The 14469-nt window shown below is 44.2% G+C and overlaps 1 protein-coding gene across 4 annotated transcripts in view; it reads left to right on the forward strand.

Annotated features, from left to right (window-relative positions):
* Positions 1-14469, forward strand: part of ARMH1 (armadillo like helical domain containing 1) — a 57352-nt gene that overhangs the window by 2549 nt on the left and 40334 nt on the right. For 3 of the 4 annotated variants that reach the window (XM_019751138.2, XM_074334611.1, XM_074334610.1), the window contains exons 2-3: positions 10107-10230; positions 11289-11516. In XM_019751138.2, the coding sequence (XP_019606697.2) occupies positions 11311-11516 (206 nt within the window). In that variant the 5' untranslated portion in view covers positions 10107-10230; positions 11289-11310. The remainder of the gene's footprint in view (positions 1-10106; positions 10231-11288; positions 11517-14469) is intronic. The other variant, XM_074334612.1, reaches the window with a different exon arrangement.

Raw genomic sequence — 14469 nt, forward strand, 5'->3', positions numbered from 1 at the left:
AAGGCACTGATGGAGAAATTCACTTAGAAAGATGGAGGGACATTTGCATTGTGACAAAAACGAAGCATGTGAGATTATTAGTACGTTAGTAGCTTTGGTGGCAAGAAGTTGAGGGAATTCTTGTTTGATGGTTTAATTTCTCTCTGAAATAGGGACCTGATGTCAGCCAGTGAGAAAAGGGTTGGAGATGATATGAAAGGCTTGAGAAGAGCAGAGAGAGATTGAAATAGCTGCAGTGCAGAATGGGAACAAGATGACCAAGGCAGCATTCAGATTTCTGGGCAGTTAATGAAGCTTATGAGTTGATGACCATTAATTTGTAGCAGCAGACAGCATAGTTGTGTAATATGTATCTTTCCCCCAACAGTATTCAGCCACCTAGTGGTGGGTGTGAGAGGTTAATTGAACAGGTTTGGATTTTATCAGGTGGATAAAATGGAAGGACAAAGGGCAAGGAAGTTGAGGATCCTGGCAAAAGGTTGAGATGATGGATCTTAGAACCTAAACTGCACAGGAGAGTGTAAAAGTGTCATGGACTGGGGGGTCCCAAAGAAGTCAGAGAACCCGTATCTTGGAAATACTTGGGTGAAAGAGTTGTATGTAATCAGGACATGGAGTAATGACTGAGTAGTTCCAGGTGATGACAAGGTCCAGGGTGTGGCCATGGGAATGCGAGGCCGACGTGGAATACAGAAGACATTCAGGATGTTGACATGGCCATTGAAATCTCCCTGGATGATGGCAGGACTTGAGGAGGGAAAAGGGAAGAGGACGCTTGTGAGCTGGGTCCCGTATTGCTTGATGAATAAAGTAGGATGTTCTGGAATCTGTCTATGACAGCCTGAGGAAGAGGGATAAAAGTCAATACAGGTGAATGGCGTGACCCTCAAAAATAGCAAAGGTTTTTACAAGAAGGTGGTGGGAGAAGGAACTGAGTTGGGCTTTGGTGAGGAGACACTAACCCCACTCCCAACCCTGAGATCCTCGGAGTGTAAGAGTATAAGCAGCTTCCGCCAGGGAGGGTTATGCAGAAGTGGCCCCTGGGGGAGAAGCAGCTTTCGGGGCAAGCTGCAGGTAGACTGTGGAGAAGCTAAGCGTGGAGGAGACGTTCCTGATCAGAAACAAATGCTTTCGAGGGCAGAGTTGGAAGGTTAGGAAGAAAAGGAAGGGTAGGAAATCAGGTCAAGAAAGATGAAGTGTAGAGCATAGAGTAATGAAGGGGTGAGGAGAATGTGGGTAGAGAGGTTATTGTTGACCTAGAGAGTTACATTTTGTGGAGGAGGGCACGAGGGCGGATCTGTGGAGAGGAGTTGGGGCAGAAGTGAGTCTACGGAGAGGAAAAGTGAGGTCTGTGGGTAGAAAATGAGGGTACGTCTGGGAACAGAATGAAGGCAGAGGGTTTTTGCAGGAAGGAGATGGAGGAAAGGCGACTATCCGTAGGGAAGTAATGGGTGGCAGGAGGGGTCTATGAAGAGGGTATGAGTGGGGAGCAGAAGGAGGGAGTCTGCGAAGGAAGTGACATTGCAGCACATGTACCCTTTGGCAGGGCCTGAAGTTAGGAAGGAGAATCTCAATCTCTCTCTCTCCTCCCTCTCTCCCTCCCTCACCCCTGAGAGTGAGGAGGTTTTTTGGGAGCCCAAGGAGGAGGCCTCTGTTCCATTCTGCAGGTGGAACCTGCAGAAACAGCACATAGTGACTGCCTTGTTGTCTCCGGGGCCATCTGGGGACAGTGAGCCAGGCTGACAGCCCATGCCCTGGAGGCTTCTTGCTTTTAGAAACATGCCTTTTGATTTACCCTACTGAGAAATTTTATTTAGAAACAAGACCTAGTGCCCTTTTGATTTTATAATACCTCTTCTCGCTTGTTGCTGAGGACCTTTGGCTTAGTGCAAGAGCTGGGGTTTTTTAAATTTTGTGATTTTAGTTTCCCTGCATGAGGAAGAACCATTTGGCTGCTATAGAAATGATTTATAGATGAGTCCAGATTTATTAATCACCTCTGAAGATGGAGAGGAAATTAAAAACAGAGGGTCCACTCTGGGCTGAAGACAAAGTAGGTTTGTCATCCTTGCAGAAGACCTTGCCAAGGTTAGAAGGCCACAAACAAACCAATTTGGACTGAGGTTCCTAATCTGGATTTTAATTTCATGTGCTTTGATTTTTCAGACCATTTTCTCTCCAAGGTAAAATAATGACTATTTTAATTGGCTGCCACTTACAGTGAGGTTCCAATAAGCATGATGGCATACATATATTTTTCTCTGGCGTTCCGTGTGTGCTCCAGTTCTTATGATCGAGCTGGGGAAGCTGACTTTTACTGCATGCTGCATGCCACGACCAGTTGACTATAAATTAAATCCTCTTTTCCAAAAGCCATTTTCCATTAGTGCTAATTTGTTTGCTTCTCATTTCCACTGATCATTAGAGTTTCTGGTTGTGAGCACCAAATTGGAAATAATTTCTTTGACATTTCAAAAAATTTTCTCCCCTTCTTGAACGCTATTTGGCTACAGCTAAAGAACATTATGGTTTGCAGAGGAACAGTTCACTCCAATTACAATTTAACTGACCGTTCATGGCACTGAATCCCTGTCCTTAGTGTCCAAAGATGACACCACTGCTGACATTGCTATTTCCTGTCATAGCTGTAAAATGCCTCATAGACTTTGCACTGGCCTTCTTGGATGGAGATTCTGCCACTCTGCACATGGCAGCTTTGGGAAGTTGGTCGTTTTATGGACCTCCATATCACAGACATTCAGATATAACCACCTAAACAGGAGCTGGCTGATTTCTTCTCTCATTCACCTAGGAGCATTTGTTAAACATCTATGTTGTGCCAGGCATTATGCCAGGCCCTGGAGACACAGATGGGGAAGACCAACCCCTGCCCTTGAGGAGCTCACACTCTAGTGAGAGGGATGGTTAAGTTTTACAGCATAGTAGGGGAAGAGGTGGCGTAGGTGGAGCCATAGAACCAAGAGCCCCTAGTTGATTTGCAGAATTAGCCAAAGGACAAAAAGGAGGCTGGCCATTCCTGATGGCAGAGTAGCTTTGAAATGTGGAGGCCGCTGGAAGGGTCTAGGGAGTTGAGAAGTCAAGGTCTGTTGTAATGTGGAAATGACAGGATGAGATTAGCCTGGGGTCAAGTTTTGAAGGGCCTTGTATGCCACATGGAGTTTAGACTTTATCCTGTAGGCCAGAAGGAGAAATTTGGGGGTGAAGAAAGGAGGAAATGTAGAAGCTTGAGGGAAAGGCTTTGTTTGTATATTTATTTGGGTTGGTGAAGATTGAGCAAGTGTTTAAAAGGAGTCAGAGGAGATGGAACGATGGAAGCTACGTGGGAAGGCTGGGTGCTGATATGGTAAGGTTAAGAATGGAGGGGAGAAAAGGGAATTGCACTTGATGAGGCCCTATTTTCTCTGTGAAGTGTAGGAAGCAAGGTTATCTGGGCATCCTCCCGGATTCCTCCCCCTCTTTCATCCTCTACAACCAGTCACCAGGTCCTGTTGCTTCTGTCTATGTGACATTTCTACTTCTCTTCAACCCTCGTGTCATCAGCACCTTTTGCCAGGATTACAGGAGCAGCCCCCTAACTGGTGCCCCACCTCTAGTCTTGCCCCCTTTCAGTCATCTTTCTGCACTGCAGTCAAGATGATATTTCTAGAACAAAATCTTTTCTGGTCACTTTGACTTAAAACTCTTCAGTGCCCTTGCATTGCCCTCAGGATAGAGTGCAAACCTTGCAGCAGAGTATATAAGGCCCTTCATTCTCTGTCCTCTACCTATTTTCCCAGCCTCATCTCTTGCCACTTCCATCCTCATATTGTGTTCCAGCCATTCTGAACAATCTCAGCAATGAAAATAAGAGCTAAGCTTTATTGAGGGTTTTGTATGTGTTAGGTAGTTTATTGACCCTTATGAGGTATTGTCACCTCTTCTCAGGTAAGAGAACTGAAGCCTAGAGAGGTTAAGGAATTTACATAAGGTCACACAGCAGAGAGGTGGTAGACCATCCACGTCCAGTGTATGTTCCTGACCACTACGTGGTACTGCCTCCCACTTGCAATTCTTTAAATACTCCGTATACTCTCTCACCTCTGAGCCTCTGCATATTTTATTCCCTCTACCTGGAATACAGTTTCCTCACCTCTTCACCTGACTAGTTGCAGATGCCTTTCAGCCTGCATGGCATCTCCTCGGGAAATATTTTGTAACAGCCACCACCCCAGGAACTAAGGCTGAGTTAGATGTCCCTTGCTCACATTCCCAAAGTATCCTGTGCTTACGCCATCATAGCACTTACCACTACACGACTAGAATTGAAATTGCTTCATTACAGGACTCTATGCCACCCCCACCTTGTGTACCCCTTGAGAGAAGGAGCTGTGTCTTTTTCACATTCATCCCCCGAGGCCTAGCGCAAAGATGAGGAACACGCGCTCTGCCAATTTGTTGAATGTCATGTTTAATGGAATTGCTGATAGTGAGGTTGGGGATAGGGCAGAGGGACTCCTGCTCATGTTTGAGACAACTTACTGAGGACTGACATCAAATGTGACAGGCCCTGGAGACTCAAAGATGGGGCGGAGGGAGGCAGCAGCCAAGGGTGCAGGCAGTCCAAGAGAAGAAGACGTGGTTCCGAGGCATCAGGGAGGAAAGCATTTTGAGTAAGAGGAATGGTCAGTGATGTTAGTTGCAGCAACAGGACAAGTGAGCAACGGACGAAAATGTCCTCATTGAACTGGGCAATTAGGAGGTTGTCAGAGACACGGGCTAAAGTGATGGAAGTGAAGCGTAGGGGACCAGGCAGGGGTGGGGGGAGAGAGAAGCCAAATTGCAGTGTGTTGAGGAGAGAATGGTTAGTGGGAGAACAGAAAAGAGTGTAGACTGTTTTTAAGAAGCTTTGCTATGAAGTGAGAAAACCAGAGAGGTGACTGGAAGGGGACGTGGGGTTGAGATAAGTGGTTTTTGTTTCATGTTTGCTTATTTTGTTCTAGGATAGGCAAGAATCAAGTAAGTTAACAAAAAGAATGCCTAAATAAAGGGAGTGATTGAAGCTACAGGGGAGGAGGGAATAAAGGATGGAGTGAGGGGCTTAAGGATGCACAGTGCCTGGATGGAGAGCTCTGGCAAAGGGGTGGAAAGAAAAGAAAGAGAAGGATGGGTGTGGATACTGATTCCGTGGAAAGAATGAAGAGGACATTCTTGCCTAATTGCCTATAACATTTCTGTTAAACCCAAGAGTAGACCTCCTGAGAACAGATGGAGGATGTGGTAGAGTGAGGAGCTGGGACTTGTAGACTTGATAGGCAATTCACAAGTTTAGGGTGTGAATCATAAGTGTGAATGCTGCGTTAGTTAGAGGTGAAGGTTGGAGATCATTGGAGTCCAGACTTTGTGCCTCTCCACGTGCTTCAGCAGAGCCTGGGATTTGCCCCCATCGGGCACTTTTCACTCTTCATTAAAATCACCTGGTTGCCTTTCTCTGCCCCACCAGGCTGTAAGCACCTTGAGGGCAGAGACTATGTTTGTCATGTTAACCAATCCGAATCTCCACGCTTGGCTCAGAGTGGACTACTGGCACCCAGGACATCTGCTTAATTAATTACTGTGTGGAGTTAGGAAATCAAAGTGCTCCTTCTGAGCATAGTGTGTTGGATGTCAGTTTAACGCTTCTTGTGCACCTGTTATGTGTCAGGAAGGGTGCTAGCCACCCAAATTATGGAAAAGGAACATGTTGATGTTAAAATTGCCTCTCAGGTGTTGGGTAAACAGGAAGACTTCTGGGCCCAAATCATCAATGAGCTTGGGGGTGTGGCCAATAAATCAGTCATGAGACAAGGTAGGAGGGAAGGGTAGGAAGCCTGACCTCAGAGGAAAAGAAATGATTTAGAAACAGTATGGGGAATTTAGAGGATGGTTTGTAAAGTGTAGGAAAACTGACAGCCTCCTCTTAACTCCCACTACAAGCAGTGACAAGGGGGGAAGGAACAAGGGGAGTCAGATTTCAGTTGTGGCAGGATTTAGATGAAAGTTCTTTGGGCTGAGATGTTTGAAACTTTATCTTGAAGATAACATGGGGAACAACTGAAGAGTTTTAAACAGGGAAGTCAGTCAGATTTGCATTTTTAGCCCTCTCATCACTGGAGATTAGGATGGGGCTAAACCTGAAGATCTGTTAGGAGGCTGTTGAAGTAACTCATGTGAGGGCGGAGGGAGTAAATGAAAATAGTGGCAGTGGACATGAAGATAAATAGACTGATCTGGGAGAGACTCAGGAGGTATAATTGGCAGAACCTGGCAACAGTTCACATAAGGAGGGCAAGGGAGAGGGAATACACGTCAAAGACAGGTCTTGGGTGACCAGGAGAGGTGGTATGTAACCCAGTCACTGAAATAGGACCAACACAGGGGAAGGAGCGGCTGTGAGGGCTTGATGAGTTCAGCTTGGGACTCATTGATTTGAAGAGTGTGTGAAACATACCAAGGAAGACATCCACTCGTCGTCTAGATATAAGGATCTGGACCTCAGTCCCAGGCAGAGATTGTAGGTTTGGGAGTCATAAAGCCTACAGGTGTAACCTGAAGTGATAGAAGTGAAGGACGTCACCCAGGAGATTACAAAGCATGAGGAGAGACCTGAGAACAGGAAAAGGACCTGCTGAGGGGTAGAACCGGGAGAGACTTAGGGTAAGGAAGTGAGTTTTGAGAAGAGGGTCATCCACAATCTATCAGAGGTCAAGCAAGATGGGACGGCAAACTAGCCATCCACTTTGATAATAAGAAGTTATTGGTACCTTTGGAGCACAGGGGAGAGCAGAATTAGTGCTTTTGATTAAACAGAGAGAAACTGGACTCTGGAATTATACAAATCTGAGTTCAGTTTCCATTTCCACCCCTTTTTAGCTGTGAGACCTTCAATAAATGAGCAAACCTTTGTAAACCTTAGTTTTTTCATGTAAAAATTGTGAATAATAATAACTACCTCTTTGCGTTCCTAAGAGGGTTAAACAAATAATGTATATAATACATATCATATGTGACTAGTTCTTGAGAAAACTGAAAAAAATGTTTGTTTCTTCTCCTTGCCATCATTCCTTCTCTCCTCCCTTAACCATAAAAGACACATAATATTTCTCCTTTTATTTTGGTAGTCAAGAAGAACCTCAGATACACTGTTTATCCCAGCAGCTGACTCCTGAAATTGGCATACTTCTCTCCTTTTCCCACTGTTTTCTTGTTTGTTTGTTTTTTTTAAATTGTGTTTAATGGGTCTTTTTTCCAGTTCTCATCAAATCTTACTTTGAAGAAAAATTGAGATGAAAATGAATAATAAGGGGCTGAACTCTCTTGATTAAACATGACTGCCGCCCCTTATCTCTCCCTACCTCTCAAAACCTCACTGACCTAACACTAAAGGAACATAAAAAGGTGCTAAGTCACAAAAGTTCAGAGAAGGAGGCAAGGCAACAGTAAGTGAAAGTTCAACAAATATTTGGACGGTAGAAATCAGGTGGAGGAATGTTACCTGGCTTGAAGCATCCTAAGAAATGACAGACTAAGTGCCAAGAAGAGGAGATTACCAATAAAAAGCAAGTCAATTCACCCAGTTTAACTTCCAAGAGACTTAACACTTGGAAGCACCAGCGTTGTTACCCCAGGTCAGAAATGAGGTGTGGGGCCAAAATGGGGATTGGCTGAAGTCTATAAGCAGAGCACTTGGCCCCCACCCCAGAGCTCCTCTCTCAATAGTCCAACAACTACTCTAAACTCTGCTTCTGCCTAAGGAGAAAGGAAACCGAACTCTGGAGGCCTCCACACTCAGGGACCTCCGGCATAGTTTGAAGGGCAGGGATGAGACATAGGGGGGACACTGAGTGATGGAAGGGCTACACGCTGCATTGTGACAGCCTCAGCCCCTCCCCCACTCTCCACCCCCAGGATGCCAATAGTCAGACATTTATCACTCCCACCCTCTCATCCTCCTTGGGGAAACAGTAAAGTCTTCTCCAGAGGCCCTGAGGACTCCAAGAGGGAAAAAAAAAAACAGAAAAACAACACTGACTGACATTTAAGAGTTCCTCAAGTGAAAAGATGAGTTGGCCTGATGAAATTTCTAAAAACTGAAGGCCACAGCACTTGATTAAAAACCCCCACCAGGGGCCTAGTATAATAAATGGAAAAGACCTGCACCAACGCCTATCATCATACAATTTCAGAAAAGGTTTAAAAGCATCAAGTAAAAAAAGCACAGACAAAAGCACGGGAATCAGAATGACGTCAGACTTCTCAGCAGCAACACTGGGGAGGCTTAATACCCGGCCAGTTTATTTCTAATGTGGAATTATGTACCCAACCAATTCAACATGAGGTCAGAAATATCTTCAGACTTCCAAAGACACACACACAAAAATAATTGTCATGTCTTAGGAAGCTACTGGAGAATGTGCTTCAAAAAAATGGATGAAGTGGATCCAGGAAATAGTGCAATCAGCAGAGAAGATTGGCAAAAGGAAATCCCAGGACAATGTCTGTGTATGAGGCTTAGTGAGTACCCAGGACAAATGAGCAGAAAGACAGTGGGGCAGAGGTTTCCAGGGAAAAGATGGAACTGGTCAGTTAGGGGTTGAACATTTGGGAAAACCATTGCTACATGTTTGGAACATTTGGGAGAAAATAGCTCTATGTACTTAGAAAACTAAACAATTGAAAAATTAACTCCAGGTAAAACCAATTTATAAAAGAAAATGGAATAAGCTACAACTTAAGTGAACAATGTTTATTAACTTGACCAATAATATAAACACTAACTATTGATTTAACTATAAACTGGAAAACTATATTGTAAAAATGGGGGTTAGAGTGGTGCAAGAGAGCTAATTCCTCAACTGCTAGAATAAGAAACACATCTTATCTAAATCAAGTAATAGTAATACGTTAGTTTGCTGGGGCTGCCATAACAAAGTAACACAGAAGGTGTGACTCAAACAACAGAAATTTATTATCTTACAGTTCAGAGGCTCTGATCAAGGTGTCCAAGATCCAGGTGTTAGAGGGTTGGTTTCTTCTGGGCCTCTCTCTTTGGCTTGTAGATGGCTGACTTCTGTTGTCTTCATATGGTCTTTCCTCTGTATGTGTTTGTGCCCTAATCTCTTGTAAAGACACAAGTTATATTGGATTAGGGCCCACCCTAATGACCTCATTTTAACTTAATTACCTCTTTAAAGACCCTGTCTCTAAATACAGTCACACTCTGAGGTACAGGGGTGGGGGGTGGAGGGGTTAGGGCTTCAACATATGAATTTAGGGGACAAAGGGAACACAATTCAGTCCATAGCAAGTAGTATAAACTCATTATTTGGAAATATGTATAGAGGTAAACACCAGAAGAAAGAGCCAAAAGATTTGAAAGTGCCTGCCTCTAGAGTAAGACTGGAGGACGGCAAGGGATAAGTCAGAAACTATTTCATAGCTTGATGTTTTACTAAATAGCAAGTGGGAAGCTGACCCTTGAACCCAGTCTGACTCCGAGTCTCATACTCTTCCATTCTGCCACAAGCTTTGGAGCTCCTCAAGGGCCCGGCATCACCATATTCATCTCCGCATCTCCCACAGCACCTTGCAACGTGACACGTAATGGGCCTTCACTAGTATTCACTGATTTAGAGCTACATCACTTGACCTTTAAAGCTGCCATTTGTTGGTTTTCTTTACCCGTTTAAAAAGTGATACGGAAAGACTAAGATCCAAGGGAACTTCGAGTGGCCATAATGTAGAGTGTCCAGCTGAAATTTGCCTACCTTGGTGTCCCAGAATTGCTGGGTGCCTCTCTGGTAACACTTTGAGTTTTGATACTAGAATGGGTCGGTCCACAGCAGGGCAGGGGCACGAGGTGCTTTCCTGCCTGATAAAGCTAACGGTGGTGTTTCAACCCCTCCTCCCTGGGGTGCAGAACAGCTACTCATCCCCATTTTCTTGAGACCAATTTGGCTGTCGTAGGTGGCCATGGCCTCTGAGAGTTATTCTCAGACTTAGGACTGTAATATCATTCACAGTGATTGATGCATGATCCCATGACAGGTTTTGGTCATTTTTGTGTTTAGGTTGACCCACAGTTATTCACCTGGCTGTTCTGGCTGAGAGGATTTCGTGTTTGTCTCCATCCCGGAGGTGACGTGACGCCCTTCCTGGGAGCACATATCCAGTGTCCTCTGGGGAGTAGAGGAGGTTGGTGTGTGTGTATGTATGTCTGTCTCAGCATGCCTCAGATTATTGCTTCCTAATAAAATTCTGATAGCTGGGCGCCATCAGTATCTCAAATACATGTGAGGAAATGTTAATTTAGAATCAATTTTAGGATGTTTCAGACTGTAAAGTCCTTTTAACTAGATCTCTAGCAAAGATGTAGGAGCACTTTATGGCACTGTAAATTTCATGTTGAACCATCTTCGTGAAATACACATCTCCCCTACACACAAGCTGTTCTCTCCATATCAATCATGGCCGCTGCAAGTAATGTTTCACAAATATTCTGTAAATCACAGAAAACCCCATGATAATGTGAAATATGACTTTCACTTGTCTGTTAGACAAAAGAATCACACGTGCCTCTCTCCCATCAGCACTAACATTTGTTATGGATAATAACACTTTCAATCACAACTATTTTTGGAAAACGGGTTTATTTTAAACCTTCCCTCCCCCACTGAAAACACTCTCTCCCAAGGACACAGACTCCTACAAACCACAGCCCATTAATCCAACTATGGAATGGGAACTTTTTCTTCCACTAACTTTTTTTTAAAGTTGTTTTTAAGAGAGTTAGTATAAAAGCCCAAAGTACAATGTTAAGGAACGTGTTACCTTGGCTGATTGGCATAAGAGGGGGCCGGGTCTCTAAAGACCCCAAATATCTGATTCTGTGTGAAGTGAGGGGTGAGAGAGCCAGGGTTTTAGCGACGCCTTTATCTCAGTTGGAGCCTGTGGTCCTTTTAGTTGCTGGTATCAACGAAGAAGCCAGAAAGCTAAATTTTTAGCCCTGAATCCTGAAGCAGCTGTTGACTACCTTGATATTCTTAATTCCATTGCGACACAGCTAGATCCTCCCTGTTCAAGTAGCAGGTGACGGGTCCTAGAGGTGTGTTTTGAATGTCACTACAACCATTGCATGAGAGAGGCTCAGTAGCCTCCAAGTGACTGCTGGAAAAGCAAAAGCTAGAGTTACCTACAGGACTTACGTGGTTCTAACCATTTTGGTGACCTGCCTGTTTTCTCTCCCTCTGTAGCTGACTTCAGGACTGACTGATCATGGCTTCTATGAAGGAACAGGCAGCAATTAGCCGCCTTTTGAGTTTTTTACAGGATTGGGACAATGCTGGCAAAGTCACACGGAGTCACATCCTCAAAAATTTTATTGAATCCAACCGAGGCAAGACGGCCCCTGAACTGGAGCAGGAGTTTTCCCAGGGAGCCAGCCTGTTCCTGGTACGCTTGACCACCTGGCTTAGACTCACGTATCCTTTGCTGAACAGAAAAGATTAGGCCATCTTCAAGAGAGAAAAGGAGAGACAATTATTGAGGGAGCTCGTCCCTCGATTCTAAGATTTTAGAACAGGACATCTGGTGATCAAAATATCATCCCAAAAGTCAAGAACTCCCTCAACTTCTTGTCTTCCAAACCTAACCTCTTTTGTTCCCATCAGAGTTGAAGTGGCTATTCCTTCTGTCTAGGGCTCATCCTCTCTTGACATTGCGCTTGAATTCCCTCCCATCTTTTTAGGGACTTCATTCTGTCTCTCCTAGAGCTTCCACCTTTGCCTCATTACCAGCTTTTTTCATCAGCATTTATATCTGCTCAAATCTCTTCTTCCTTAAAAAATTCAGTGCCTGTTTCAAGTCTATATTGCACTCAGCTCTGCCCTTCATAGTGAAGCTTCTCGAAAAGATTATTGGCCTTCTCTGTCTCCACTTCCTCACCTCTTTTTCTCCTCCACCCACTTCTGTGTCCTCCATTCCACTATACAGGACTTGCCAAGGTTACCAATCATTTTCTGATTGCAAACCCAGTAATTACATCTTTGGACCTTATACAGGATCTCTCAGGAGCGTCTGTCAATCAGCCATTCCCACTTCTCAGATCACCCTTCCCTTGGTTTCTGTGCTACCAATTCTCTTGGTTTTCTCCTTCTTTTCTGTGCATTCCTTCTCTTCTTCAGCCATCTGTTAAATGTTGGTATTTCTTGGGCCTCCATCTACCTCCCTCTTCTCTGCTCACTCTCAGATTCTCCCTGAGTGACCTAATCCATTGTCATGATGTCAACACAACTCCACTTTAAGGACTCTCAAGTGTGTACCCCCTGCCCAAATTTCTCTCTGGAATCTGAGTTCCATACCCATTTATCAAAGTACCATCTCCACTTATATCCCCCAGAATGACTCTCACATTTCTGGCTTGGGGAAAACTAAGTGAATGGGGTGTCATTCTGTGAGAAGAGACTATAAGAGGAGAAGTGAGCTTTGGGGTAGATAAGTTCGGTTTGGACATGCTGACTTTGAGGTGCCTGTGCTCAGGAGCCCCAGAGGCAGATGGGCTAAAGATAGATTTGGTCACCATCAAGGTGACAGTTTGAATTATGGGTGGATTTGAGCATATTCCTGCTCTGTGCGGCCATGACACTCAGTGGATTCATCTCAGACCCTTTTGTTACACATTTTTCTCCTTCCCTGAACCCTCCCCCTTCTTCAAACCCCCTTCTTTTTTGACTAATTCCTATTCCATTATTTAGGTCTCAATTTAAACATCACTTTCTCAGGAAGCCTTTTCTGAGCCCCAGACTAGCTTAGGTTCCCTGTTATATTCCTCATGGCACTTCTTCTATCTAATAGTCATCACATTTTATTTTTATTATGTGCTTAATATCTCTCTTCTCCCACTGGACTGTAAACCCTACAAGGGCAGGAATTGCATCTGTTCTACTCACCTCTGTATTTCTAACACCAAGCACAATGTCTAGCACATAATGGGTCCTTATAACATGTTTGCTAATCAGAGAGTCTACAGCTACACAGAACTAAAGGCTTAAGTAAGCACAGCTCTTCTTTTTTCTTTTTTCAATGACAGTTAAGTCATTGATAAAATTATTAATCAGACTCAGGCCTAGAACACAAGCCAAAGAGAATACCACTGAATGCATCACTAGATTGGCCCAATGTTCTCAGGTATTAGTGTGCTAACAGGGGTTTAAAAGGCATGTTGACAGTCTACCTCCCCACTCTCACCTTAAAGTCCTGATTCAATGGAATGAGAGAGGGTCCCTGGGCTCTTTATTTCTCACAAGCACCCTGGGAGACTCTCATGCTTGTGATTCACAGATGAGAAACATCAGCACCTATAACCTGGCTTTGTCGCCACAACTCATGACACTAACCTCACCAAAGTTATCAGCAACCTCTTTATCACCAAATCTAGAGTCCCCACCGCAGGATGAGGTGAGTGAGGCAGTCGTACGTGTGCAGGGTCAGATGCTATCTTTATTTCAAACTTTGATATTTTATTTAGCATGGATTTTTTTGTATTAATTTTTATTTTTTTAAATAGTGGATTAAAATTGAAATATTATTTAATTTCTGAGGTTTTCGGTGCCCCCTTAAATTTTGCATCGAAACAGATTCTTCCCTCGCTTCACCCTCACCCCAGCCCTGCTTGACCTCTGCCCCTTCTTAAGTTTGACCTCTGCCCGTTCTTAAGTTCTTCTCTACCTTCTTCCATTGGTGTTTCTCACTGTTGCGGTATCTTTCCTACCCATCCCTTTTTTTTTAATTATATATATATACATATATATATTTTTTTAATTGGGGAATATTGGGGAACAGTGTGTTTCTCCAGGGCCCATCAGCTCCAAGTCATTGTCCTTCAAACTAGTTGTGGAGGGCACAGCTCAGTTCCAAGTCTAGTCACCGTTTTCAATCTTAGTTGCAGGGGGCACAACCCACCATCCCATGCGGGAATTGAACTGGCAACCTTGTTGTTGAGAGCTTGTGCTCTCACCAACTGAGCCATTCGGCCACTCCACCAGGCAGCTCAGCGGCAGCTCGTTGCCTTCCGTCTAATAGTTGTGGAGGGCGCAGCTCACTAGCCCGTGTGGGAATGTGGGAATCGAACTGGCAGCCCTGTTGTTCAGAGCTCGAGCTCTAACCAACTAAGCCATCCAGGCGCTCCCCTACCTATCCCTTAAATGTCAGTGTTTCCAAGAATTCTGTGTTCAGCCCGCTTCTTTTGCTTCTTTTCTTAATCATCTCACTTATTACCAGTAATCTTCTCCATATCCTAAGTGCCAGTCAGAGCACCTAACATTTAGTGGACACTCAGTCAATGCTTAGTGAATGACTGAATGAACCACACTTTTAATATATAGTTGTATATTGAGTTTCTACACCTGAAATTACTCACAATTTCTTAACTTTTTG

The sequence above is a fragment of the Rhinolophus sinicus genome, linkage group LG06 (assembly GCF_036562045.2).
Source record: "Rhinolophus sinicus isolate RSC01 linkage group LG06, ASM3656204v1, whole genome shotgun sequence".
Taxonomy (NCBI): domain Eukaryota; kingdom Metazoa; phylum Chordata; class Mammalia; order Chiroptera; family Rhinolophidae; genus Rhinolophus; species Rhinolophus sinicus.